This window comes from Anser anser (genome assembly GCF_964211835.1).
Source record: "Anser anser genome assembly, chromosome: 1".
Classification (NCBI taxonomy): domain Eukaryota; kingdom Metazoa; phylum Chordata; class Aves; order Anseriformes; family Anatidae; genus Anser; species Anser anser.
In genome coordinates this window covers 142247665-142273862 of record NC_139720.1, presented here as the reverse complement: position 1 = coordinate 142273862, position 26198 = coordinate 142247665, and the positions used below count along the sequence as shown (strand labels likewise).

Below are 26198 nucleotides of genomic sequence, written 5' to 3'. Positions count from 1 at the left end.
TGAGTAATGAGGGGAGGAGTGATTAGCTGTGCTGAGTGGTGATGACAGTCCAGCTTTAAATAATATACAGAGCTTCCTTGTTGAGAACTTACTCACTGAGCCCGAAATAAAACCACTGGGAATCCAAAGCATTTTGTCAACCATATAAAAAAAAAAAAAATCTATGTTCTTATGTCTGGGCTCTTCTTTTTCTGGAGGGTGTTCTCAACAGCAGAAGGCAAAGAACCGAGGCCCAGAGAAAAGTTAATTCAGTCTGGAAATTGTATGTTCTTAAGAATAGCCTAGCTGATCTGTCACCCATGCTCTTCAGTCAAAGTGATAATACAAGGGAGTGTCTTGATGTCTTCATTTCCCCCAGACCAGAAGCTATCTATGCAAGCATGCTCCAGGGCAAGGAAGCAAGTGTGTGGATGTTCTTGTATTTTTGTGAGGAAAGGCAAAGGGATGTAGCTTCAGTGCTGCTGGTGAAGTAGTGGCTGTAATTCAGGCACTCCAGCTGTACAACAGAATCATAAGATCATCCAGGTTGGAAAAGACCTTCAAGATCACCAAGTGCAACCATCAGCCTGACCTCCTGAGTCCCATCACCAGACCATGTCCCTTAGTGCCATGTACCTCTATAATGCCTACAGGGATGGTGACTCCACCACCTCCCTGGACAGCCTGCTCCAATGTCTGACCACCCTCTCTGTGAAGAAATTCTTCCTGATATCCAATCTAAACCTCCCCTGGTGCAACTTGAGACCATTTCCTTGCGTTCTGTCGCTTGTCCCTTGAGAAGGTGACACTGTCCTCACTGCAACCTCCTTTCAGGTAGCTGTAGAAAGCAATAAGGTCTCCGTTCAGGCTTTTCTCCAGACTAAACAACCCCAGTTCCCTCAGCCACTCCTCATATGTGATGTTTTCTAGTCCCTCGTGTAGGTGAAGAGGGAAGATTTTGGTTTGGGGTGGCATTTTGAAATGTGTAATGCACACCTCCATTCACTGCATGTAGTTACCTTCTCAAATAGTGTCAAGTCATTTGCCTTACAGCTATGAAGGCAAATAACTTGGTATCTGTATGAAGATTAAAAAATAGAGCTGTATGGCAGACAGAACCTGAAGGAAGAGGTTATGTATTTTTATTATGACAACTCAAGGCATTGTGAATGTGGAAGGAGGCGGCTTTGGACAGGTAAACCCAGCGCTACAGCAGCTGCGTGGCACCCGCTGTGAGTGGAGGAGCGTGATGCCCCATGCCGCTGCTTCTTGGGGCAGTCTTGCAGCTTGTAAACTCGTTTGCTGACCGTCTGGCAGCATTGCTTGTTTGAGGCACCACTGTGCTGTGAAGCAGCGTGCTGCTTCTGCATGACAGAAAGTTTATGGAAGGGACTGGTCATAGTCTGCCAAGTTGTGTAATCTTGGAGATAGATCTGAGTTCAGGGCTGGGAATGTCCTGGGGTTGCTTCATCCGATCCTATACAGGGTCATATTCTGTCTGCATAGGAACTACCGATAGCTGTCCTATTTGGCCTTACCTTTTTCTTTAATTATAAGATATCCCAAGTTGGAAGGGGCCCACAAGGGTCACTGAGCCCAACTCCTGGCTCCACACAGGACCACCCAAAAACCAGACCATGTGTCTGAGAGCGGTGTCCAAAGGCTCCTTGAACTCCAGCAGCTCGGTGCTGTGACCACTGCCCTGGGCAGCCTGTCCCAGTGCCCGACCACCCTCTGGGTGCAGAACCTTTCCCTAACCCCCAGCCTGACCCTCCCCTGTCCCAGCTCCGTGCTCGGGTCCTGTCGCTGTCCCCAGAGAGCAGAGCTCAGCGCCTGCCCCTCCGCTCCCCTCGTGAGGGAGCTGCAGGCCGCCATGAGGCCTCCCCTCGGCCTGCTCTGCTCTGGGCTGAACAAACCAAGGGAGGGACCTCGGCTGCTCCTCATACGTCTTCCCCTCCAGACCCTTCACATCTTCATAGCTCTCCTTTGGACACTCTCTAGTAGTTTTATGTCTGTCTTGTATTATGGCATCCAAAACTGCACCGGGTAACGTGTGCCCTTTATAAAAGGACATTGCTGAAGCCCCCGCGCCTGTCCAGGCCATCAGGTGCGTTTGCCTGCACAGTGCTGTTTGCAAGTGCCCACTTCCAAATCAGCTGAAGTGTGCCTGGCTGCAAGAATGGGCTGGTGGAGAAGGGAGCTCCCACGTCTGGATTCTTGCGTGCTTCCTCTGGGGTCTTAGTTTGCTTTCACGTGCTAAAAGACTGACAGTGATACAAATGCAAGGAGGAAAAGCCATGAGGTTCAGAAAGCCTTTTTTTTTTTTTTATGTAATCCATTTAATGTGGGCTGCTAAGTGAGAAACTGTGGGTTTGCTGATGGCAAGCATGCATCATGCTTGTCATCCCTCTTCAGTTCTGGGGAGCTGAACTTGTTTTTCATCTTTGTTGTAGACTGAAGTTTTATTTGAATGCCCCGAGTGTCTTTGCTGCTTCTGTTAATTATCTCATCAAGTGTGCTCCTGCCTTTGTTCCCCAACCAGACAACACACCCCCACATGCTGTTCTGGGTTTTTTTTGAGCAGACTCATGCTTGCATGAAGTCTGGAGGAGAAGAACTAGATTGCTACTCAGTTAATTAATATATACTACTAATTTGTAATTGAAATGAAAATAGATGTTCCGTATTATTTTTAAAGCTTATGAAAAAACTTTCACTACCAAATTGTTCAGAACTGAATGCACAACATAAGAGCAAGGCAAATTTCGTCCTCTCTCCAGTGGCTGGAGTTACGGTAAAATGGGGGAAGCTTTTCCCCTAAAGTCCTGTACAGGTTGACTCTTGCTAGCGAAACTCGGGGGGTTTTGTAATGACGCTTTTTTGGTTATGCTCATTTATTGAGGAAATATGCTTAGGACTGAAGTAGATTTGAATAAAACGCTCTTCTAGGAAGAAATGTCAGATAAGAAGGATTAGGGAGTTCTAGCAACTTTCAACTATTTTTTTCTGTGCTCCATTCGTGAAATGAAGAAGAAATCTCAGGAGTAGTTTATTGCAGAAAAACTCTTATCATCCACGTCCTATTTGGAGAACTCTCTAATTGCTCTCGCTTTCTTTTTAGCACAAGGAGGTTTTGGGGAGTGATGTTCTTCTCTGCCAGACTCCTGAACTCAACCAGTGTAGTATTTTTAAAACATGAAGGCGTGAGCATATCTGGAAAAGTAATTTTGGGTGTTAGCTGCTGTGTAAGTAGAAGCGCAATCTACCGAACATCTGCAAATGAGTGCAAAGGTGGTGTGAGCGGAGCTGATGTTGAATTCACAAAGAGGGGTAGAAAGTTAACATTTTTGGAAAATCTGAGCTGGCTGTTGCGTCTGTTTGAGCAAGTTGGCAAGCACAGTCTGTACTGGTGATATTTGGCTGTCCCAAAGAGGGTCCAGGATGCGCAGAGTCACCGAGTCCCTCAGTGCTGGGTGATGCTCAGGCATCATCTCATGCTGTAGGAATAAGGCTGGGAAGGAGGATGCCACTTGAGAAGGTTCCCAGGACCTGTGGCTCCTAGGAAGACTCTGTGTCCTGGCTGCCCGGAGCCACAGATCCTGGGAGCCTCAGCGGTGGATACACGATGCTGACAAGAACATAAATTTTGCTGTGCAGCTGCAGGCTCCCAGAAGACTTTGATTCAGGAAATGCCATCTGTTGGTATTGTGGAAACAGCAACATTTTCTGCGCTTCGCTGTTTTAATTTGGCCTGAGATACGAAGTCATTTCATAGGAGAAATCTTTTATTCCTTAATATTCCTTAACCTCTGTGAGAAAGAACGGGTACCTTATCTTAAAGCAAACCACTGGTTATTGTGTGATTTTGTGGCTTTGTTTTAAATGAACTTGACGCTTTTTTGTACTATACTAACATCTAGTAGCATTCATAAACTCTGCATGTCCTCAAGCCTTCTCAATCTACCTCCTCTGACTAGTTTTTTTTCCCCACAACAAATAAGAGTGAAACAACTCAATAGCACGGTGTTTATAGAATCCAAGTCGTTATTTAAGCTATACCTGGATACTTGCTCTTTCTTTCCACTTCCACACCTACCTGCAGCTAGGTTGGCATCAGCCAGCTGGGACAGCTCTTCTTGGTGCTGGTTATGCTGATTGAGAATAGGATGCCTCAATCCATCTGACCTTGGGAAATCACATAGCCCAGCGTTGTTTTGTTTTGATTTTTGGTGGTGGTTTTTTTGTTTGCTTTGTTTGAGTTTTCCTGGCCCACAGTGCCTTTTATCACCTAATGTGGTTCTGGTAGCTGTTAGCTCGTGGTTTGCAGACTATCCGTGCGGCACAGCCCTGCCACCAGCCCTGCTTGCTCCAGTGGATGGGTGCTAGAAGACCTCCCGGACCTCGCCAGGTGCCAGCTGTCCGCAGGCTGGCCCTTAGCCCTGTGCCGGTGACGGGACGTGCCTGCAGGCATCGCCGCCTCGCCTCCGAATGGGGTGAACTTGAATGAAGGAGGCTGGGCAGGGCTCCAGCTACTGAGTCTTGTCTGGCTGCCTGACCTCCCTCTAGAGAACCTGTTATGCTGTATTCTCATAAATACTGTTCCTTGAGCAAAGCTGGGAACTTGTTCCCCCCGTTCCCTTTCTCTCTTGCTCGGTTAACTAAACATTCCTGGCCAGTTATTCATTAAAGTGGGCCACACCTTATGCTTTCTGATGGAGACTTCATCAGTGCAGGAACGAGCCCTGGTACATGTAGCTTTTTCTGGTCTGGCTTAGTTTTTTTTTGGTAGCTTGGTATTTTCCCTTCACGTTGTGGGAGCCTGTGAACTTTGCTTTAGCAAGAGTTGCAGCCTTTGCGACACCCTTGTGCTCTGCAGTGGCTTTTTTGTTTAAAACACAAACTTTTGCAATTGAGACAAGATCCCATGGAAGAACTGATGAAGCTGTTCTCCGAGTCTGCCGAATGTATGAAATGCTCTGAATTGTCTACTGAAAAACATGAGGAAATGTCAGCATGGCTGAAATGTCAGCACTGCGGTAGTGAACAGAAGCAGGAAACTAGTTGGCCTGCCCAATAATCTTGCAATGCTTCCTTTCCCTCTGTGGTGCCAAAAAATACCCCACCCAACGCTAACTGATGGAGCTTTACCATCTACCCCCGTCAGTGCACTTTGCACAAATACCACGCAGCAGATACAGTGATGGAAATACAGGCAGAGTATGCATCTGGATTTAATACAATCAGAAGACACAGACTATTAAATGATAACTAAATTGGATAATCGTATATTTGAGCATCTATGGAGCGGCAGAAAGCAAAGAGCTGGCTTCTGAAGGTATTAGGCTAATTGTTTTCAATTTAATTCAATTCGCAGTCGTCTTCAGAATTCTCCTCTAGAAGCGTGGATCGCTGCAGCAGTCTGCATGTGTAATATTAAAAGAAAAAAAAGCCAACAGCTGACAAACCACAATGTGAACTAGCTTTTACAGAGCTGTTTTAGGTGTAGTCTGCAGCCTTTGCTGTCTGTGGGGCAGCATCAGCCCATGTCTGTCATCCTGCAGTTAGCAAATCTGGCATCGCTCCCTGCGACAGCCAGAAAAGGCAGCGGTCCTTGCTGCTTCTTTCTTTCTCATCCCGTGTCCTGGCGCTCACATTTGTGTGGCTGCACAGTGAACCAGTTGAGGGGAAACTGATCCTCTTAAACCTTTTTATTTATTTGTTTTCATTGCATTAGCTTTCAGTCAATTGATTCCTTGGTCTGGTTCACTGTGCAACCACGCGGACCTGGTTCGCTGCGCGAGCGCTCGCGTGAGCTCCAGGGAAGGGAGGGGATGGCAGGGTGGTGGTGAGCTAATGCTTCTGGACAGGTGCTTAAACCCCGTGAGCAGTGGCACTGGTACCAGTTACATGCTTATTGTATGTCTGCACTCACTTGTGTGTGTGCCCAAGCTTCACGTGGACAATGTGAGGCGATGATGTGGGGGCTGATGTGGTTTAATATCCTATAGACAACCTTGATGAGCGGGCAGAGCGCGCCGTCTGCATGTCGCTAAATTGGGGGTAGGAAGGAGGTTAATGTGCTGGAGGGGAGGGCTGGTGGACAAGCTGAACGTGGATCAGCCTCAGTTTCTCTGTGCTTCTCTGAAACTTTATGCTGGAACTAGATTTCCATCTTAAAATGTGTTATAGGGGTCATAGGAAAGGACTTGAGACGTTCCTAATCCATGCAAGCTGAAAACAGTTCATGAATGTCTGATCACCGAGAGGTTTGCCTGCTGTAAGGATGGCAAGGTGAACTGGTGGCAAGCATATGGAATTTGTCGACTGCATTCATTTTTTTTTAATGAATGGCTTCTGGGATGTGTTGTCGATAAAGTTCTGCCTCAGTGATTTCTGCACATAGTTTTTTGCTTTCAACTAAAACCACACTGGAGGGAGAAAAACTGGGCAACTTTTTTTTTTTCCCCCTTGCTTAAATGTCATGTAAGCAAGGTGAGGGAAAGAGCAGGTGACATCCTATATGCGAATATGAAGTCTGTCCTGCTAGATAAAATGCAGAGTTTGCTCCAAGCTGAGAGGAATATATTTTAGGAAGGAAAGAAGGAATTACCTTTTTTCCATTCATTACAGGGGAGTATAAATGATTGTGCGGTTGTGCTTTTTAGGTTACCCTGGCTGAAATTAGGTTACTGCATTTAACACATGCTAGCACTCCTTTTAACCTTCTTGTAACCTTTTTTTTTTGTCTTGCAGCTCCTTGCAAGTGTTCACTGATAGCACAGCGAGCAGAACTCTGTACGTCAATGAAAAACTACCAGCAAGCTCTCCATGACGCGGACGTCCTCTGCCGAAACAAGCCCCACTGGCCTGCGGTACGGCGCTTGCATGCTGCAAAGAACAAGATGCTTGTTCTCAGGGCTTCTCTTTGTGGTGGGGATGGCACCGGTGAGGTCATTGCTGGAGGAGCATTGTGGCGTTGTCAGGGCTGGAAATGTACTGAAAGCCAAGTCCTTCACAGGACAAGTCTGTGGAAGGTCCTCAGCGTGGGGTTTCTGTGATAGGCAGCCAGTGACATGAATTTGTCTGTACTGGTGCTCATTGATCTGTTCGAGCTTGTGCTGTGGCTTGGCAGCAGAATCAGGTTCACGAGTCACCAGTGGCAGGGGATCCCTGTTCCCTTCAGGATGGCGTGCCCTGGGCTTTGCAAACCTCCTGGCCACCGTGTTTTTCTGAGGAGTATCCCAGGCCCTATTTCAGGAATTCCTTGTCTTTTTTTCCTTCAGGACTAAGCATTCATACGTCTGATTCCTACCTTCATGTCATAGTGAACCTTGGTAGGGTGGGAGGTTTTTTTCATACTGAATGAGGTGCGACAAGGAGCGCTGGTTGCAGGCAGCGTGAAGCAAGTGTCAGAAGCGGTGTTACGGGAGGAATGGAGAGGCACGTGGTGCCTGTAGTTACCGCCTGTCGCCTGAGGGTAGCCTGGGTGTCCAACAGCTCGCCCCACCTAGGCTTACACCTCCAGTCCTTCACCCATTGCTAACAGAACTGCAGCACGGGTTTGACCAGATAAAGCCCCTGGGCTTGGAGGGAGTGTGGCGTGGGAACCTGGGGGAGGATTCGAGGTGGGCCTTGGTTTCTCCTTGGCCTTACAAAGACTGAGAAGGTATTGCACGAACCTCTTGGTGGCCAGCCTCAGCAGAGGGGCTGCAGCCAGCTCTGTTCAAGCTGTATGGGATATGGGGTGAGCTGAGAGGTGCTGTATGAAGCATCTAGCTTCTGACAAATTAGGTACTTGTCTTCCAAGGATATCTGTTTTGTCACCCGTTAAAACATTTTCTATTTGAAGGCAGATCATAATCTTCCCCCCACCTCCAATTTTGCTCTTTAAAATTTGACATTCTGTCTCAGATCACTTGTCGTCAAGTCAGGAATCCCATCTCGGGCAGTCCTGATTGAGTTTCTGTGCGGAGGGAGACGGATGAATTAAGCACATTCGAATGTTTTCTTGAGGAGTCTTGTCTGTTTGCCTTGAATCCATGGAAATTTGATGTGTGTCAGTCGTAGGCGGATAAAGATTTCGTTAATCGCATCTCTGAAGAATGCTAATCAAAAATGAAACTTGTCATCATGGCATACCAGCAGTATCACAGATACATTTTGCCTGCGTATGCATGTGTCAGAGTTTCCACAGAAGCTTTGGTGATCGAGAATTAACATTCTCAAGGAATTCTGCTTTGTTTTGTATCCTGTGACTTTTCATCCATCCAGCAGCAGAGATTAGCTCAAATGTGATTGTAGCAAAAATAAATAAATAAAAATCCACAATAAAACAGAAACCATTCTGAGAGCAGCTCCTGGGAGGTGAGCATTCACCACCAGAACCTTTTGGCTTATTGCTAACTCAAATTTAATGGCTCACTGAGTTCCTGAAGCTCTTGGGTCCATTGTAGTAAGTAGAGCAATAGACCAGTTAGTTTCTTTTCAGTTGCTGTGAAAGCCACGTCCTTGGACTCTCTGAGGGAGAAGTTTCCAGTTGTGCTTTGCAAGTGGCAGATAGAAACAGATGCCCTTCCTGAGGCTGCTTGAGGTCCTGGCAAGATCTTACCCTACAAATCTGGTGCTTCCCATGACAATGTGAAAATAGGAGAGGGAAGGTGGCAGTGGTAGTCTCATAAGTGCAGAGGTCTGTTGATCCTCAGTGTAATTTCAGGTGTTGGATCTTGAGATATTTCTTCCATAGACAGCCCAGATTAGCCCTCACTTTGCAGCGTGGACAAGGAAATTGTTCTTGCAGCCCCGAAGGAAGACACCAAACAGCCTTGTAGCCTCTCCAGGGCAGTTGAGTAAACTTCTCTGCACTGTTGCAATTGTTAGGAGCTCCTTAGAAAGGTCTTACAGAGGCTGTGCAAGTCTCAAAATAAAAAGATCGGGGTCAGGCCTCTGCAGTACCTCTCTTACCATGTTCAGAAAAAAAATGCAGATCTGCAGATCATGCCTCCAGCATGCTAACTCTGTCCCAGTCTCCAGAAGCCAAAGGGCATTTCTTGGGAATCAGGTCAGGCTCCAAGTGCTCCTTTGACCCAGCCTCCTATTGGGAAATGTGCTTTCTGGTTGCTGGAATAAATAGGCTGCTGCTTTACTGTGTTTTGGGAAACTCAGTCCTCATCTGGAGAGGTTGCTGCATACTGAGACTGCTCGTTCAGTTCACCAAACGGCGTATGGTAACTAGCCTGTCCTACAGAGTGCCTGCTACTTTCTTTTACTACAAGCTTCGTTCTTATCTTCCTGACACTGGAAAGGTAAAGATTGTAAGGGGCCTCAGCTTGAAGGGCTGTACTGAAAGGGTGAAAGGAAGTGTACCTGCTGGGGAAGATTATATGATACTGGATCTTTTGGCATTAATGTGAAGAACAGAAAAATACATCTGCTTATCTGACCAGTCCAAGAGATACACCAGCCTAGAGGTAATTGTGTAAATCAGAGGTGGACTGGAGTTTGCAGAACATGCTTCTGTCTAGGAAGCAAGACACAAATGTTCACATACACGTTTAGTTTCTCTCTGTCTTTAAGGAAATAATTTCCTAAGTCAGATTTGAACTGCAAATTGATACCGACAGGGAAATTCAGAAGTGAGGCATTGCTCTCTCGCCAGTAACAAGCAAAGTAGGATTTGTCCCCAGGCTGACTATCGTACCTCTTGGCCACAAGTGTGTCACTCTACGGCTTGAACAAGTAGGATGGACTAAAAGATTTCAGGTTAAGTGCTGGCAAATTGCCCAAAATTCATAATATTTTGGTGTTTTCCACCCAAATAAAACAGAACAATTCTTTTTCCCCTGGCAAGACACCCAGCAAGAAGTGAGTGTCCTACACCTGAAATCGTTTTGCTCTGTCCAGTGCCATTGCCAAGCCTGCACCATGCCACTGCTTTTCTCATGTAGCTTCATTACTGTTCGGAGTGCCCTGGTGTGTGGAAACCCTTCTCCACGGTTTGGGAACCCTGTAGGATATGTACTAGTCTCAGTCCCCGGGAAGACAGACGCGGCTCCTCAAACTGCATCAGGTCCTCTGCTGAGGAAAGGAGTGGTGTCTTTGCCTGGGGGTGACGCAGCAGTGGGTTCCTGGTGACACGTCGTTCAGCACAAGAGAATGGCTTTCCTTCAGTCACACAGATTGAAGAGATTGGTATCAAAATAGCATCTTGTTCTTCATCATCGGAATGGAGGGAATGGCCAAGTGTGTGTGTTGGCGTCTTGCTGCCACCTTGGAAATGATCTCTGGATTTGTATGTTTTCTTTGTGTGAACAGGGTCATTATGTGAAAGCAAAAGCTCTTTCTGGATTGGAAAGGACTGAGGAAGCACTGAAGGAATTTCTCTATTGCGTTGCCTTAAATCCTGAATGGAGCTCAATGAAGAAAGAAGCCCAAAAGGTATCAAATGTGCTTGCTGGCTGCTTCTTGGCTATCACACTGCTCTGTGGAGGTGCCTACATCACAAGGATGGTGTATTTGTGGATTCTGTTGCAAATCTGTAGGTTGGGCCACTCTTCTTTATAGATGATGCTTGCAGTATGTCAGCAGGATTTGAGCACACCTGGATTTTGTAGGCTCAAAGCTCTTAATTTTAGTGCCCATCAGAAAACCTCTTCATGTGGAAAATGGCAGGGGGTTGAAAAGGGCAGCTCCTGTCCTGGTGGAAAAAAAAACATCTATGGTCCCTGTAGGAGTTTATATAACCCCCTCTAAAGGGGACACTGCTAATTGACCCTAGTCAGATTCTCTGTTACAGTTCATAGAGGCAGCTTTTTCAAAAAAAGAAATGGGGATTCAGCAGGGTGGTTGGTGGGGACTAGTGAGAGGGGGACCGGGCTCTACATAGCATCAGCAGCAGGGCAGGGCACAACAGGCTGCCAACCTGGTTGCTCATGGGGAGCAGAGACCTTCGGGGAGGGAGGTGGACACGGAGTTCCTGGAGAGAAGAGGACCTTGGAATATGTCTGTGGTTGTGGTGGGGACTGATGCACGAGTTTCCTGTGGCCATCAGGGAATGCAGGATCTCCCACTTGTTACAAGCCTCTTGACATTCGGGAGCTCCAGAGCATGTTTATCTGTTTTTGCACAACAGAAATTGATTATTTTTATTGTTCTTCTTTTCTTCTCTCTAATTGACTAGATAATGTGTGAGATGTTTTTCCCAGCCTTTGAAAATGTGCATGATAGTCTAACAGCACCTTTCTCTAGTCGAACATCCCATACGAGATTGAAACCTGCATTTTTGAATAGCATAAACACACAATCAGCTGCTGAAGATAGCTCTATTGCTGGGTCCTCAAAGGTAAAGTAAAAAGTATTCAACCTATAAATACCAAAAGTAACATAAGGACCTGTCTGGTCTGTGTGACGTTGTCGTTGTCGGCACTCGTGTAGGCACTTATTTCATGGTAAGCCTGTTCTCTTTGGCTACTGTTGTACCTCTTGTTGGGACATAGTTCCTCAGAAAAATAAGAGAATGCAACACTTCCTTCAGAAAATAATGTGATGCCTTCCTGTGAAAATCAATTCTATTCTTTCCCCCTCTACGTCCTTTATGCGCTTGGGATTTTAATATGATAGGAACACAGTTTGTAGAGATGGGAGCCATAGAGAAGTGTCCTCATTTAATGCAACTTGAGAGTGGCCTTGTTTGATACAGACCTTTGTCCCTTTCTAAGCTCAGTATAGTGACATTAATCTCTTACTGATGTATGTAACTCAATAATCATAAAACTAAGCATGTCTCATGCTGTATATAACTGTTCTTAATTCTTTTTTAGGATACTGTGTTCAGGTTAACAAAAAACCCGTCCCAAGAATCTGATGTATTTAGAAGCACTGATTCTCCCGTTGCTCATCATGTACTGGATCGCTATTTTGAAGACAACAAGAAGTCTTTGGGAGCTATTCTCTCCAGTTTACCTGGGGCTGGCTTAAAAAGAAAGCTGTCCAGCGATATGAGGGATTTACAAAGCTTGGATGTCCCCAACAAGATCCCTAAAAAAGGTTTGTGCTGTGGCTTAGAAAGGGGGTTTCTTTTGTGTATGCTTAAAAATGATACTGTTTTTTCCTCTCCTTTTTTAGGTGTAAATGAAACATTTCCTATATGGATTGGAATAATTCTTTTTTTCTAGTATGTCGCTTTCTGCTCTAACAACATTACTCAGCCATTCCTGTCTTTTCAGAACATGTAGAGTTTAAGATGTTAAAGGCACTGAAGTTCAAATGCTGTTTACATTATTCCAGAGCAGTTTCAATTCATTCAGTGAACAATGCATTTTTCTTTCTCAAAAAGGGCATTTCTAACATGTAATCCACTAACAGTTTAGTCTTTGTATTGCTGGCAGCGTTTCAGTTTTCTAGGTCTCAGAGGTATAGGTGCATTTCATTGTCTTTCTATAGGCAGGAAAGATACAGTAAGCCTAGAAATTAATCTTTAATTGGCATCAGAAAGAGTCACATGCAACTTTACATGAAATTTTCCGAGCAAACAAAGAAGCCCTTTGAAGGATAAGAAGCCCACCCAGTTTTCTGTCACTTGATAGCTGTGCTTACAGTTGGTATGCTTCTCAGGCTTCCAACAACGACCTCTGAAGTGTTTTTAGTACTCTGGGAAAAAAATGCTGAAGGAAATACATTGCACTGAGCAGTGAAATAATTGGTTTAAAGGGGCTTTCAAAATTCCACCGTATTAGCGTGCATTTTTTCCCTTAAAAGAAATAAAAAAAAAAAAAGTACCTCCTTGACCAATCTGCCTTGAAATATCACAAGTCTTCAAGTGCTGCTGTTTGCCTTCCACCTCTGCAAATTACCAATTTATGGCCAGTTTCTGATCGTGGTGTTGTGAAGGGAAAAATACTGTACTTTTCTGTGAACTGCAGACTCAGTAAATAGATTGTGAAACCTGACACTCCTCTATCTTCATAGCAAAGGCCAGAGATCGCATTTTACCCATGGCCATTAATTTCTGGTCTGTGCTAGATCCTGATGCTGTGCTACTATTTGCAGAGCGACACAGGTTCTTGCTGTTACCAAAGGCTAACGTGGAAGATGTAGGTTAAAGATAACGCTGTTTTGCTTTGTAGGCCACACTAGTGCCCTCTCCCCTGTCCTGTCTGTGCTCGAGATAAACCAGATGCTGAGCATAAGTTATCCTTTAACAAAACATCCCAGTGTTTTAACTTAACATAAAAAGCTGAGCATTTTTTTTTCCACAGTCAAGAGTTTGGTTAATAAAAAGGACACGGAGGTAGTATTTGCGGCTCTGTTGCAACTCTTGCTGAGCAACAAAGATGCGGATTCTAAAAGAAGTGGCAGAATCTGCTTGTATTACTGTCATCAGAAACTGAAGCCTAAGCTGATACCTCTTGAGCTTAAATACTGCTGTGGAGTTTGAGGCCTGTGTACTTCAGCTGTGTTAACTACAGTGATACACACCACCTTCACGCGAAATTCTGCCCATCCTTTTTCTTGAAGTGTTTTCTCTCTATCTGCCAGTGCTGCATTAGCTCAGGTAACTCCAGTAGTCCTTAAACTTGAAGCTGTCTGAAATGTGGGATTTCCACAGCAGGGTAGTCCAGAAGAGTGTAAGCCTTTTTATACTGGTAAGAAAAATTACCCCTGCTGAGAAATCTATAATAAACACTGATGAAATAGTTTAACTGTGTGTAAACAAATTAAATTCTGGACTTAACATGCTTAAAAACATCTGGCCAGGCTGATGTGGGAGTGGTGGTGGCGGTGGGAAAGCAATAGCAGAATATTTTAAAAACTAGACTTCGAAAAAACAACCATTTTTGGAGAAGCAAATCATGGGTATTCAACTCTAAAATGCTTTCTCTGGCCATAGACATCATCCTCTGCTCTCCAAAAAATTTCCTGCCAGAAAGTCTAAAACCTAAATGGAAAATGTTTTCTTTTTGGAAGCTTTGTTTCAAATAAAGAGAGAAATTAGTTTATGGAAAAACAACTTAGCATTTGAAATTGCAGTAATACTGAAATATTCGCTGTAATTATCATCTTAACTTCTAGATGCAGAGGTTTTACCGGAAAACACTGTCATCGCTTCAGGCGAGATACCAACAACTCTTGTTGACGCGTCGGACTTCGAGTGTTCCCTCTGCATGAGGTACGGCTATGCTGACCTGTGATTAAGATCTGAAAGCCTTTCTATCTTCTGAAAAATGTTTTCATAGTGTCAGAAGGGAAACCAGCCAAAGAATACCTAAATCATTGCTTCATTCCTTTTTCCTTAAACTTGCATCTGATGAGTCTTTACAGACGCAATCTTCATTAGGCACCAACTTTGTTTACCGCTTCTAAAAATGAAAACCTTTTTTATGTCACCGGATAAAAATGTTACCTGTGATTTATTCAAAAGCAGGAAAGGATGAGATGGCGAGGTCTAGTCACTCGTTTCCACAGTTTCGGAATCTGTATTGTTTATGTTGGCAGCTTAGTTTTTTTGTTCCATGTTTTCGTGTGCAGGTTGTTCTATGAACCTGTTACCACTCCCTGTGGACACACCTTTTGCCTCAAATGCCTTGAGCGTTGCCTTGATCATAATCCACATTGCCCACTCTGCAAAGAAAAGCTGTCAGAAGTAAGTATGTCCTTGCCCCACTTAACGAAGCAAGTACAATACCATGTTCTTCAGAAAGTATGTATGTGGGGGTTTTCTGTGCTCTACTTACAGAAGAGAGCAGTAGTACCCACAGCATCAAGCTGTGCACGGACCTCATTTGCTCCAGAATATATTTCGTTGTTCCCGTAGGGGAAAAAAGTGGGATTTGCTGGTGCTTAAGGGAACAGAGACACCCTTCATCGTGTCAGTCTGGTGTCTGAGGACTCCCAGCTGTAGCCTTGTTCCTACCACCTCCCCAGTCTGTATCTCTGCTACCAGTTGAATACTCCTTGGTCAAAACTTGTGCTCCAGTAGACGTGTCTCTTAGTGTCTTGGGTAGCAGTAACCTGGCAGCTGTGGGTAAAACGAATATATGCATCTTCTGCAGAAGCAAGGAAGAACTGCTTTCTCTTGGTAGTGGTACAAATTCTGCCAAAAGAAGGGCACGGGGGTAAAATTAATGGGTGTTAGTGAGCAACGTACCCAAAAGTGGAAGTTTTGATGCCCAAAAGCTGGATATGTGGAGTAGCCAGTACAATCAAGAGCTAATGTGCTGTTTCCCCTTAGGGGTGAGTTGGGCGGAAGAGATGTTACCTGACTTCTCGTTATCAGACTTAAGAGTTGACTTTTTTTTTTTTTACAGTTTCTGGCAAGCAGAACTTACAAAAAGACCGTCCTTACAGAAGAACTGATAGTCCGTTACTTGCCAGAGGAATTATCTGAAAGGAAGAAACTTTATGAGGAAGAAATGAAGGAATTATCAAAGTAGGCTCTCTTTTTACTGCTGGTAGCTGTTATAAAAATGTATTTCTATCTAAACTGCTGAAGAAACTTTTTGATTGCTTATTATAGTGCACAAATTTAATGAATTTGTAAAAATGAACCTGCCACACTTCATATTTTTGACATGGTTGTTACAGATAAACAGAAACAATAGGCTTGTATGGTAGGGAGGCACAACGTTATTCTTAAAATAAAGATAATTGCTTTATTTCTCTGAATCATTATAATATCAGCTTTGCAAGTTATAATGGGGCTTGGCTGGCAGTAGAAGCCTAATTATAAATGTGTTATGCTTCAGGTCAGGAGAAGTTCAAAGATTCATTGCGATGTCAGTGATGTGCAGTGTCTTACCCTACAACTCAACTAAAAAGAAAAACAAAACATGCAATTAAACCTTAAAAAAATAATATGGGGATTAGCGGCCTTCAAACTTAAAGGGCTTTACCGAGCTTTGGAATTCTTCAGCACCTTGCTTTGAATGTGATTAGTTCTTAGATTCTATATTACTATACACGGTCATGGCCAAAAATCTTTAAATGTGTATTTGAGCTAATGCATCTATATGTGCACATCTGGGGAAACAGGCTATTATTTCCTGACTTCTCCTCTATAAAAGTAGACTAGATGGATTGTTCCCTTAATATATCAACAGAAAGTTTGTCTTGTGAACATGACAAACCACAACCAGATATGCATTTTCAGAGAATGAGTCTAAGGAAACCACTGGAACCAGTGTTGTATTAAGGCTTTATGCTGTATATAGCAGTGCCCAGGAGAAAATTGAACTTTTAAAACAATTATCTTACAGTTTGAATAAAGATGTTCCCATCTTCGTATGCACCATGGCCTTCCCTACCATCCCTTGCCCACTTCATGTCTTTGAACCTCGTTATCGCCTAATGATAAGAAGATGCATGGAGACTGGTACCAAACAGTTTGGCATGTGCTTAGCTGACGAATTGAAAGGGTAAGGAGATGAGCTAGAATGTCCTTTGTTGCAGTGTCGTGACGCTGATGGGGTACTGCAGCACAGTATGCTTGTCTCCCTGTAGTTCCTTCCAGTCCCGTACGAACCATTACAGACGTTGGTGGCTTTTTAGCTTAGCATATCAACCATTCTTTTGGACACGAAAATGTAATTTTTATTGCTCCCCTGTTGCATGGATAGCAAGAATACGACTCATCCTGCTACTACGGGCTCCAAAAATAGCACTGAATTGTGTATGTGTTTGGAAAGCTTTCTAGCCTGTCTGTTCTAGTGAAAGCTGAGTCTGGATGAGGTTGCTCCTCTGTCTGCTCAGCTAAAAACAAACAACAACAAGCAAATCCAAGCCTTGCACAGCTTTCCTGCATAGGCAGAATCATTTGAATGAGACAAAGTATACCCTTGGCTGAGGAGCCTTTTTTGCTGCTGAACATTGCATTTCATGTTTGTCTTTACTGCTGTGTTGCAATGTCTAAACTCTGCAGTGAGTGGGTTACGTTGTCTTTCTATATGATCCTACCTTTAAGTCTTTTTTGGGAATTCTGATACTGGTATGTTTCCAGCTCCTTATGTACAGGCTATATACTAATCATTAGATAAAAGTCTAGATGAAAGCCTTCAGTTTTTAAGCCCTTTATAGTTAGTGGGTTTGGGGGGAGAAGAGGATAAGCTGCTACTCTCAGAAAAAAAGAGGTGGTCTTGAGAGATCTATCTTACAAGCTATGATAGGTAGTTGTTGACTTCAGGAGAGTAATGCAGAATTGCCAATGTGGGAAGCCTTAAGAACACATTAAGTGTCCTCAGGAGCAGCATTTTAGTAGTTGACGGAGGCAGGAGCAGAGGGAAGGGCAGTCATATCCAGGTTTGGCAGCCTTTCCTTGTCAAGTTGGTTGGCTTTTTTATCTTTTTTTTTTTTTTCCTCCTGGATCAGAGCATGAAGGTGGCAGTAAGAACACAGGAGATGCTTCAGCTTTCAGCTGGCTCTGGCTGTGCTTCATGCCGTTCAGATCGTTCTCGATGGTGCACTCACAGTGGAGTTCAGGTTCCTACAACAGCTGACATGCCGTGGTCCCTCCCAGGCCTGTTATCAATCTTCTGGAAGCAAATACTTGTGAGGAAAAAAATGACCTTGCAACATCAGTGATGTCAGATTTTACTTGGAGTCAGGTCTAATACAGAGGGCCAAGGCATTACAATCCTAAAAACATGCAAACGTATTTATTCGGTAGTGCCACAAAAGGTATTTTAAAAGGCAACCAGTATGGTTGGATATGGTTAGTATACCCTGTCTGCTTTGAGCTATTGGAATAATTAAACACATTAAGCATGGTAACTTTCAGTTAAATCAAAAACACTGAAGCGCAGGAAGCCTTCATCTGTAGTCACCTGGCAGGCTGTTGTAGCTTCTTACACAAGTAAAGAAATTATTTTGTTTATTCAAAATTGCGAAATCAGATGGGAATAAAAAAGTAGAGAAACTTGTTTTGCCTCATCTGCTAAGACATGGGTATGGAAGGCTGAGATTCATGCCTCCCTTGAAAGACAGGGTGACAGGGCATGTTCAGTTCATTACCTTCCTCTATTGTTTTTTGTCCATTTTAAATTAGAACTGAGAGAAGAATTGTTTTTATATGCTAGCGCATTTTATATCCATCTGCAGGTGCTTTATTGTCTCTCTTTGATAAAAGTCACTTTCCATCCAAAAGTAACTTCTCAAAGAATGACAAAAAATTAATCACTTCCAGATGAATTTTTAAACTCGATATGAATGAGATTAAAATCCTTAATTAAAAAAAAATTATGTAGCTGTTTAAATAGTGCTTAGGCTGATTTTGCTGTAATAAATTCACTTCTTGTTATCTCAGCGGTCGAGCACACAGGGCTTAGTGGTGTGCAGCTGTACTCCTGTTTGCATAGTGCAGTGGCCAGGAGAGAAGGGTTGTTCACAGCAGTCAGCTTTTTTCCTCCCCAAACTATGAATTCTAGTGGAGTAGAAGCAGGAGTCCTTTCTCGGCAGCGTCGCTTTTCTTCATTACTCCAGTGTCACAAATGGCCAAGCCCTGGTATAACAAGCATTTCCCTGATGAAGCATTTATTGGACCCCCTAGGGATTTGTTATCTTGAGATCAGGCTAGATACAGTGTGTTCTCCTGGTTAGCCGTAAGCTGAGGTACGAGGCTGCAAATGTTGGCAGATCAGCTATCACGGTGAAGAATTGCTGTGTGATCAGCTTCTTTATTGAACTAACTAAAGTACGGGCACAGAGTAGGTAAGACTGATACTTTAAGTGAAAGAAGCATGCAACAAATTTTTGAGGATGCAATTAAAATCTGTGCTGACTAAATCTAACAGATAGAACTGTGCTTTTATAAAGAGGGTGGGTTTTTTTGTTAACTTTAAGGATACAAGTGAAAGAAGAGTCTTGCTATGTAGAAACCTTTTCCTTCTAAAGCCTGTAATCCTCTGCTTACACCTCAAAGTAGGGGGATTGCCCTCCCAGCCCTGCGTTTGTTTCTCAGTTTCTTGACTTCCTTATGGTATCTTTACCCATCTCGTTTTCTTCACAAAGCAGGTAAATTAGCCACTAGCTGCTGGCAACTCACAGCATGAAACATGCTTCGTTTAGTTTTCCTGTCCCTTCTCTACCTCCCCCAAATGCTTAGGCTCTGAAGGTGCTGCTGCTGCCCCGGACCTCTGAGGGAAGGCAGAAAGGGTGGGGGTTGTGTGGCTTATGTGCATAAGCAGAAATGTATTGTCACCTAGGCAAGGACCTCTTTCAAATAAAAAGTGGTGAATTAGGCCCAGTATTTGTCCTGATGTGTATAAACGCTTGTTGATGACTTCCACTTTTATGCCCTTCTGTCATTTCAGATTTGCAGATCATGGCTGTATATTAGAGATCAGGGACGTAAAGTTTTTTCCTGATGGGCGCTCAGTTGTTGATACAGTTGGTGTCCGTCGTTTTAGGGTCTTAAGCCATGGCCAGCGAGATGGATATAACACAGCAAACATCGAATATCTTGAAGATAAAAAGGTGATCTATGGTGCAAAGTTATTCATACCCATGTATTGCTGGATTCACTTAAATAGCCTTTTCTTGTTGCATTTCAAGTTAGCTGTGCATTATTTTAAAACCAATACCATTATAAATACTGCAGCTCTATTTTGACAACCATGGAACAAACTTAGCTTGTCTCTTACACACTTCCCTTTCTTCCTTTCTGTCCTTATAATTATCTCTGCTTGAAGTGTTGCATTGCCTTCGTGAATCTCTAAGTAGCTTCTGATACCCAGGTGTTGAGATCTGTCATGACGTGTAGGTGACATCAGAGTCATGTTTTAAAATTGATAGGGGCTCGTCACCCTTCTAAGAACACATGCCTCTGTTAGTAGAGAACTGGCTATTCTCTTCTTCCACTGAACACGGGATATCTGTTTCTAGCTTTGGCAGACTTTCTGTGACTTCCCAGCTCTGGTTTGCAGAATACCTCCTCAAGCCAAGTGTGGGAGACAGTTCTTAAAATGAGATCTTAGTGACATATGGTTATTGTGCCTGTACATACATCCGTCAAAGCTGGCTGAGAGCAGAGAATTGCAGGGAGGGGAGTAGTTTTTAAAAACAAGTCCTCTTACGACACCTCTATCAAGTGAGGTGCTTGTGATGGGTGTTGGCCAAAGTATGAATTTTTGGCCTTGCTTAATTATGGCTTCCTGGATCATCTTCAGAGCACATCTGTAAAACCTTGATATCACTTAACGTTGAGTTTAGTAGTGATCTTGTGCCTACTGATGAAATCAATTCTGGTCTGGAGGAGCTACGAAGCTCTTCAGCACGCTGTTGTAGTTGAAGTGCAGATCTGTAAAATCCTGGTAGGGCTCTTCCAGCTTGTACAGGATGCTGCAGTTGTTTGCCAGGGCAGGAGAGGCAGATCATGGAGGTGCCTCCCCCCACAAAAGTTCAAGGCATGTAATTTGTTCACACTGATGGCTCTGCTGTATATAAATACCCAGAGAAGGGTGGTGGAACATAGGTGTAAAGGCATTGTTTTGTAGATGGTGCCAGAGACCCACCTCTTTATAATTAGTGAGATTTACCTTGTCTCACTTGAGAGGCTGATGTCTGAGTTCAGCACCCTGTGTTCCTGTTACATTTGTTGAGAAGTCTCAGTCCAAAGCTGCCTATTTATTTGCTCTGTTGTAGATACCTACCTTAAGATTAGCTTAATTGCCCTCTAGAACTGTTTCTCCTTGCCTGAGAAGGGCATCCACAGCAGCTAGCTCAGATGTGTGTCTGAGTAGCATAGATGAATCACACCATTAGTGATTACAGATCTAAAAGAAAAAAAAAAAGGCAGTGTTGTTTTTTTGCTTATGCTTTTTTTTCTTTTTACCTAATGGCTAATAGTCAGACCTATACAACTAAAGCACTCTTTGCCTCAACGAGGGTCTTTTTTTTTTATGGCCATTCCTGTACTGGGAAATCATCTGCTTTCCCTGCTTCCTGCCTGCTCACGTCTGCCCTCCTCCACCTTCTCCTTAGCTGTTCTACAATGACCTTAACACTTCTAGAAAGCATTGCAGATTTCTAAATGCTGTAGAATCCCTGTCCTTTTGCTTGCTGGCAGTAGAAATTCTTTCATTTTACCAGACAGTGTAACGATGTTCAGAGGCCCTTTTGTGACGGGGACTTGAGGTTGTGGGTTTGAGATGATTAATATGATGACCCAGGATTAGAGGGCAGATTGTTCTGTTGTGCCAGTGTTTAGCAGCGTTATTAACGAGGCAATAACTTCTCCAAGAAATGTCATTTCAGAACATGTAGGGGAGGGTAAAAAGACTTCACCATCACAGGTTTGAAATACGAGGTTTGAGTACAGTTTGCTTAGATAAGGACATTTGAACTGCTGTAGTCACTACATTATTGTGCTTCACTTGCTTCTGGGAAAGCGTATGAACTCCGTAGTATCAAATCTGTTTTGTTCCATCTCCCTTCTCTTAACAATAAGGTTGAAGGACCAGAATATGAAGAACTTGTCCGCCTTCATGATTCAGTTTATGATCAAGCTGTTGCCTGGTTTACTTCTCTTAAGGACAATATGAAAGCGCAAATTCTCAATCATTTTGGGTCCATGCCAGGAAAAGAACCAGAGCCGCAGGTAATAAATCCTTACGTATTCATTCTTATTCTATATATATAGTTTTTACACCAAGCTATTTTCTGACAGATTTTTGCTGTATTTTCATAAGTTCTAAACTCTTATTTACCCAATTTTGTTCTCTTAGCATTAAGTATGAAAAACAATTATCATATATCAACGTAAGTTGATATCTTAAAAAGATCAACCTTAAAGGAGGAAATAGACAAGGAGAGCACCTGAAATTAAGTGCTTAGTTTCTGGTTTTTGTTTTATGATGACTTTCTGAACAAATAAGAGGTGGGAAGGAGGGTAGTGGCCTTTATCAGGCAGTGTTGCTGAATACATGATTGAATGTCTTTCCGTTCTTTTACAGAGCAACCCCAGTGGTCCTGCGTGGTACTGGTGGCTCTTGGCAGTGTTGCCTCTGGAAAACAGAGCTCAGCTGGCGATATTGGCTATGACTTCCCTTAAAGATCGTCTTATCGCCATCAGACGCGTATTGATATTTGTGACTCGCAAAAGACCCAGATAACATGGACTTCAGTTGTGAGTGGGCACTGAAAACATCTCATGACAGGTTGTTTGGGGGGGGACAAAAGGGGAGGGGTTGTTTTTTGTTTTTCAAAGATTCTTTCAAAAATGAACAGCCCTTTCTGACTGTGTCCGGCATCCATCAGTTGCATTGGTTTGTTATCCTGGGTATTCACCAAACCTTGCACTCTCTCCTGTTGTCCTGGTGAAATCTGAGCCTCTACAAAGCTGTGCTACAGTTAGAACATAGATGATAGATGTGGATAATTGCTTCAAAGTGCTATGATAGAGTTAATATTTCTAGCCTGTAAGAGAGTTAAGTATTAGAGTAGCACCATTGGCCTGCGTGTGCTTTGGATTTCCACTTAGTAGGAAAAGGAAGCTCGACAGTGGATTGAAGCGGTGTTTCCTTGACTTTCCTGAAGGTAGTGAACAGAAGAGGAGCTGTGCTTCCTGGTGGAAGTATGCATGAGGACTATAACGAGCAGTATGCTCTGTTAGTGAACTGGTAGGCAGTCTGTCGTACACCCACATCTCTCTTTTTCATGAAATAGCAGTCTGTGAGGAAAAAAAAAACTAAGCCGTTTGTGGTCAAGGCATCTGAGGATGTTTATCTGAACGAATAATAGCTACTGAATAAGTATACTATTCAGTAGCCTTAGGTAATCCCTTGTGTTGTGATTTATGTGTTGTAGCGGATTTAGTATGTACAAATGCCTGGAAAGGTGTACTTTGGTTTATTTGGAAAAAAAAAAAATCAAAGTAATCCTAGCTGGTCTTATCACTAAATTCAAATCAAACCAGCTCCCTAAAGTATGATGAACGCTGCTGTGAAATAATGATTTCACTCCAAGTACTAGGAAGGCAGACTGCAGTTTTCTTCAAATGTGTTCTGCAAGTGGGACTGACGAGGATAAAACACATCTCCCATTTGCCTGCGGTGTCATGCCAACCTCATGTTACGTTGGAATGATCTCTGTTGAACGTGTTTCAAACCAAAAGTATTGTAGTTTAGTACCAGTTGCTGTATGTGATGGAAATCAGTACACAATAACACCGTGAAAGGAGGCGCAAACCGAACACTATAAAGGCAAGTCTCAATGCAAGCTCAAGTCAGGTGTTAACATTCATTTGTGTTCTTGATTTTTATATAGTGTTTTGTTAGTATCTTAATTTTCATAGCTATGGAATTGATCGCTTGTCAGTCAAATGATCAACGTTTGCTCAATTGCCAATGAAATAACTAACAGTGTTACCAATTCAATTGGCATAGTTTCCTATAAGTAGGATTGTTACTACCAACCGGAAAGAAGTTGACTTGAATCTCGATGTGCTGCAAGCGTAGCAAGACCAATTTAAAGACTTGTTCATGTGCAGAAGTCTGGTAAGATGAAATGGCTGTTTACCTAAATGGTCAAAGTGCCTGGTTTCTTTTTTAGTTCTTTTGTCCTTATTTGTCAATGAAGATGTATTTAAACTTTTTTTTTCAATTTGCACATGAGTTCTGAAAGAAGACTGCATTCAACTGCAGTAATTAAATAATTACCTGTTCTTTTTGGGTATTGTAGTTATAACCTGTGTGGTCTGGGAAACAAAAATACAGAGTTTTTTTCCTTTCAGCAAGTGGCTACCACAAATGGTTTCTGTAACATACCCTGAATGTACTGTAACTGCCTCTACCTTGAACACGCCTTTTCTATTTAAATAATTTGTAAGTATATTCTCTGAATTGTGAAGTGCATAACTTACAACCAATGATGTAATAACCTCCACAGTAGCCTTCTGCAAGTTCTGCTACCATCGCCAAAATACTAAAATTCAAGTTGAGTGCATTTCCTCCAGGATTTGAAGATGCTGAAGAGAAAGCATTGAAATATAAAGTAATTTTCAGAGAATTGCTCTATGCATGAGGGAGGAAATGTCAGAATTCAGTAGGTCTTCAGCCCACTGTCAGTTCAGCTACCGAAGGGTGGTTTTACAAACTAATTCTCAGACCAGAAGATGGACTGTCTGATCTTGCAATCCTTTCTGTTCAACTTCCTGTTCTTCCCATCCCTTTCCATGCTGCGTATTTCTTCTAGATTCACTCATCTCGTTCCTTCCTGTGTGTGGCCTAGTTTTGAGTGTTAATAGTTTGGCTGCAAGGGACACTGATGGTATTTGTATATTGCTGGTCCCTGATCTTACATGTGCTTAATTTTGCTTTTAGGAGTGCGTTTAAGAAAAAAAAAAAAATCAAGGTGCTAGTTAGTGTCTTCTTGGCTTTGCCTCAGTAACTAATGTGAATATTCTTCTTTGCAAAAGTGATTTTTCAAGATACCTACTGTTGAGGTACTTCTGAGAAGAAACCCTACAGAACAAAAGAGGTTGTTTACTGCTGTTCTGTAATGTGTAAAGACTTTTTACATGAAAAGTGACATTACTGTGTTCATGAAGGCGTGCATAATTAATGAAGTGATAGATATCAATGAGAAAGCTGAACTGTAGAGGGATTTTTTTTTAGTCAAGGTTTAAAGCAGTTTTTGAGTATGTCAGTGGCTGATGTTTTGGATAACTGATACAACTTTGGAATTGTCTGTGTATGGATGCAAATAATCATATTAGCAGCCCAAAGCTGACATTTCTTCCAAAACATTGAATGCTGATCAAATAGCAAAGCTTTAAGAAAACAAGAAAATCACCACTACCCTGTGGTACTCGCTTTCTGAGGGAGAGTATCCATTTCTTTGTTACCAAATTATCTCTGCCATATAGTCTCTACAGCATCCAGTAGTACCTCACTGGACCAGCTAGCTATCTCGTTCCTCTCTTGGCAGGGGGGAGTGTCTGCGTTACGGCCGTTCCGCGCTTTGGTGTAACTTGTCACCAGGGTACATGTGGAAGCATGGAGCTGAGCTCCTGGAAGAGATAGACAGGATTTGTTGCCTTTCTAGCTCATTACACTTTTCTTGCTTGCTGTCCAAGCAAGGATGCTGGGGTATATGATGAGTCTTTTCACTGTGGTGAATGTGGCCCTTCTTTATACATCATAAAGAGGCCAACAACAAAAAAAAATCCCTCTACCTCTACACCTGTTGTTCACCTGTAAAGCTTCAAGCTACAAAATTATATATATTTTAACCTTTTTTTGTCTTTCAGAAGCATACTAATTGTTTGCCACTGAGGCCTTTTATCTACTGTATTTTAATATGTTCATTTGATAGTCATCGAGATCTCTTTGTACTTCTAACCTGTAGATCTTGTCATGTTTCTTACTGCTCCTTTTTCCTTGTTCTCCAGTCCACTTTTAAATTGATAAATAGAAAGCTGTACACTCTCTATTCCAATTACATTTTACACTAGTGGAACTGGTATTTTGGTAGCGCCTTAATTTTGCAGTTGTGAAATGATTGTATCAACTCTTATCTGGGGCTTCTGACCAGATTTAAATGAGTATGTTTAATGTAGATAAACTTGAAACCATTTTTTTACTGTTTTAAAGCTAGTTATGAAATGGAGTGTGTACATATGTATAAATATAAATTATTAATCTGCACCTTTTTGTATCTAGTAAATACCGGAGAAGTTCATGTTCTAACCACATTTGGCACTTCTTGTTGCATAAGCAAAGCCAAAACTTTTTTTAAAAATTGCGATGTTCATTTCATGTATATTTGCAATATTCATGGGAAATGTATTTAATTTATGTGATATTTGGAATAAAACAGATTGAATTTATAAGCATGTGAGTTTATGGAAAAACTTGATCACTTTGTGTTTCTGGAGGGAGAAACTTGGCAGGGGTGGCTACCCGTGTAAAAGTTTGTATTATAAATCTCATCTCATGCAGTTGCAAAAATGTGAGATGCCACAAACTGGATATGAAGTGCTTTCCATTTTCATAATGTGCCACTGACTCTCCAGCACCTCTGGCTTTTAGCTGCAAGAAAGACCGGAGGCATGTGGTGTGGAGATGAGGAAAGTGACACCAGTCCCTGTGGCTGCTGAAAAGGAGATGAACATTTCACAGCAGCACTGGGATGTGACAAAGAAGGGGAGAGGTCACAGGGCTGGCTTCTTGTTTTGTAGCTGCTCAGATAAGAAATGGGTTTTTAGCCCTAAATCATAGAACCATAGGATCATA

General features: G+C 42.8%; 1 protein-coding gene across 1 annotated transcript in view; it reads left to right on the top strand.

Annotated features, from left to right (window-relative positions):
• Positions 1 to 25795, top strand: part of LONRF2 (LON peptidase N-terminal domain and ring finger 2) — a 34646-nt gene extending 8851 nt beyond the window's left edge. Inside the window, exons 2-12 of the mRNA XM_083820176.1 lie at positions 6733 to 6851; positions 10291 to 10413; positions 11156 to 11317; positions 11796 to 12021; positions 14047 to 14143; positions 14503 to 14617; positions 15282 to 15403; positions 16230 to 16388; positions 19278 to 19440; positions 21413 to 21562; positions 21918 to 25795. Of these exons, the coding sequence (XP_083676302.1) occupies positions 6733 to 6851; positions 10291 to 10413; positions 11156 to 11317; positions 11796 to 12021; positions 14047 to 14143; positions 14503 to 14617; positions 15282 to 15403; positions 16230 to 16388; positions 19278 to 19440; positions 21413 to 21562; positions 21918 to 22076 (1595 nt within the window). The 3' untranslated portion in view covers positions 22077 to 25795. The remainder of the gene's footprint in view (positions 1 to 6732; positions 6852 to 10290; positions 10414 to 11155; positions 11318 to 11795; positions 12022 to 14046; positions 14144 to 14502; positions 14618 to 15281; positions 15404 to 16229; positions 16389 to 19277; positions 19441 to 21412; positions 21563 to 21917) is intronic.
• The last annotated feature ends 403 nt before the right edge of the window (positions 25796 to 26198 follow it).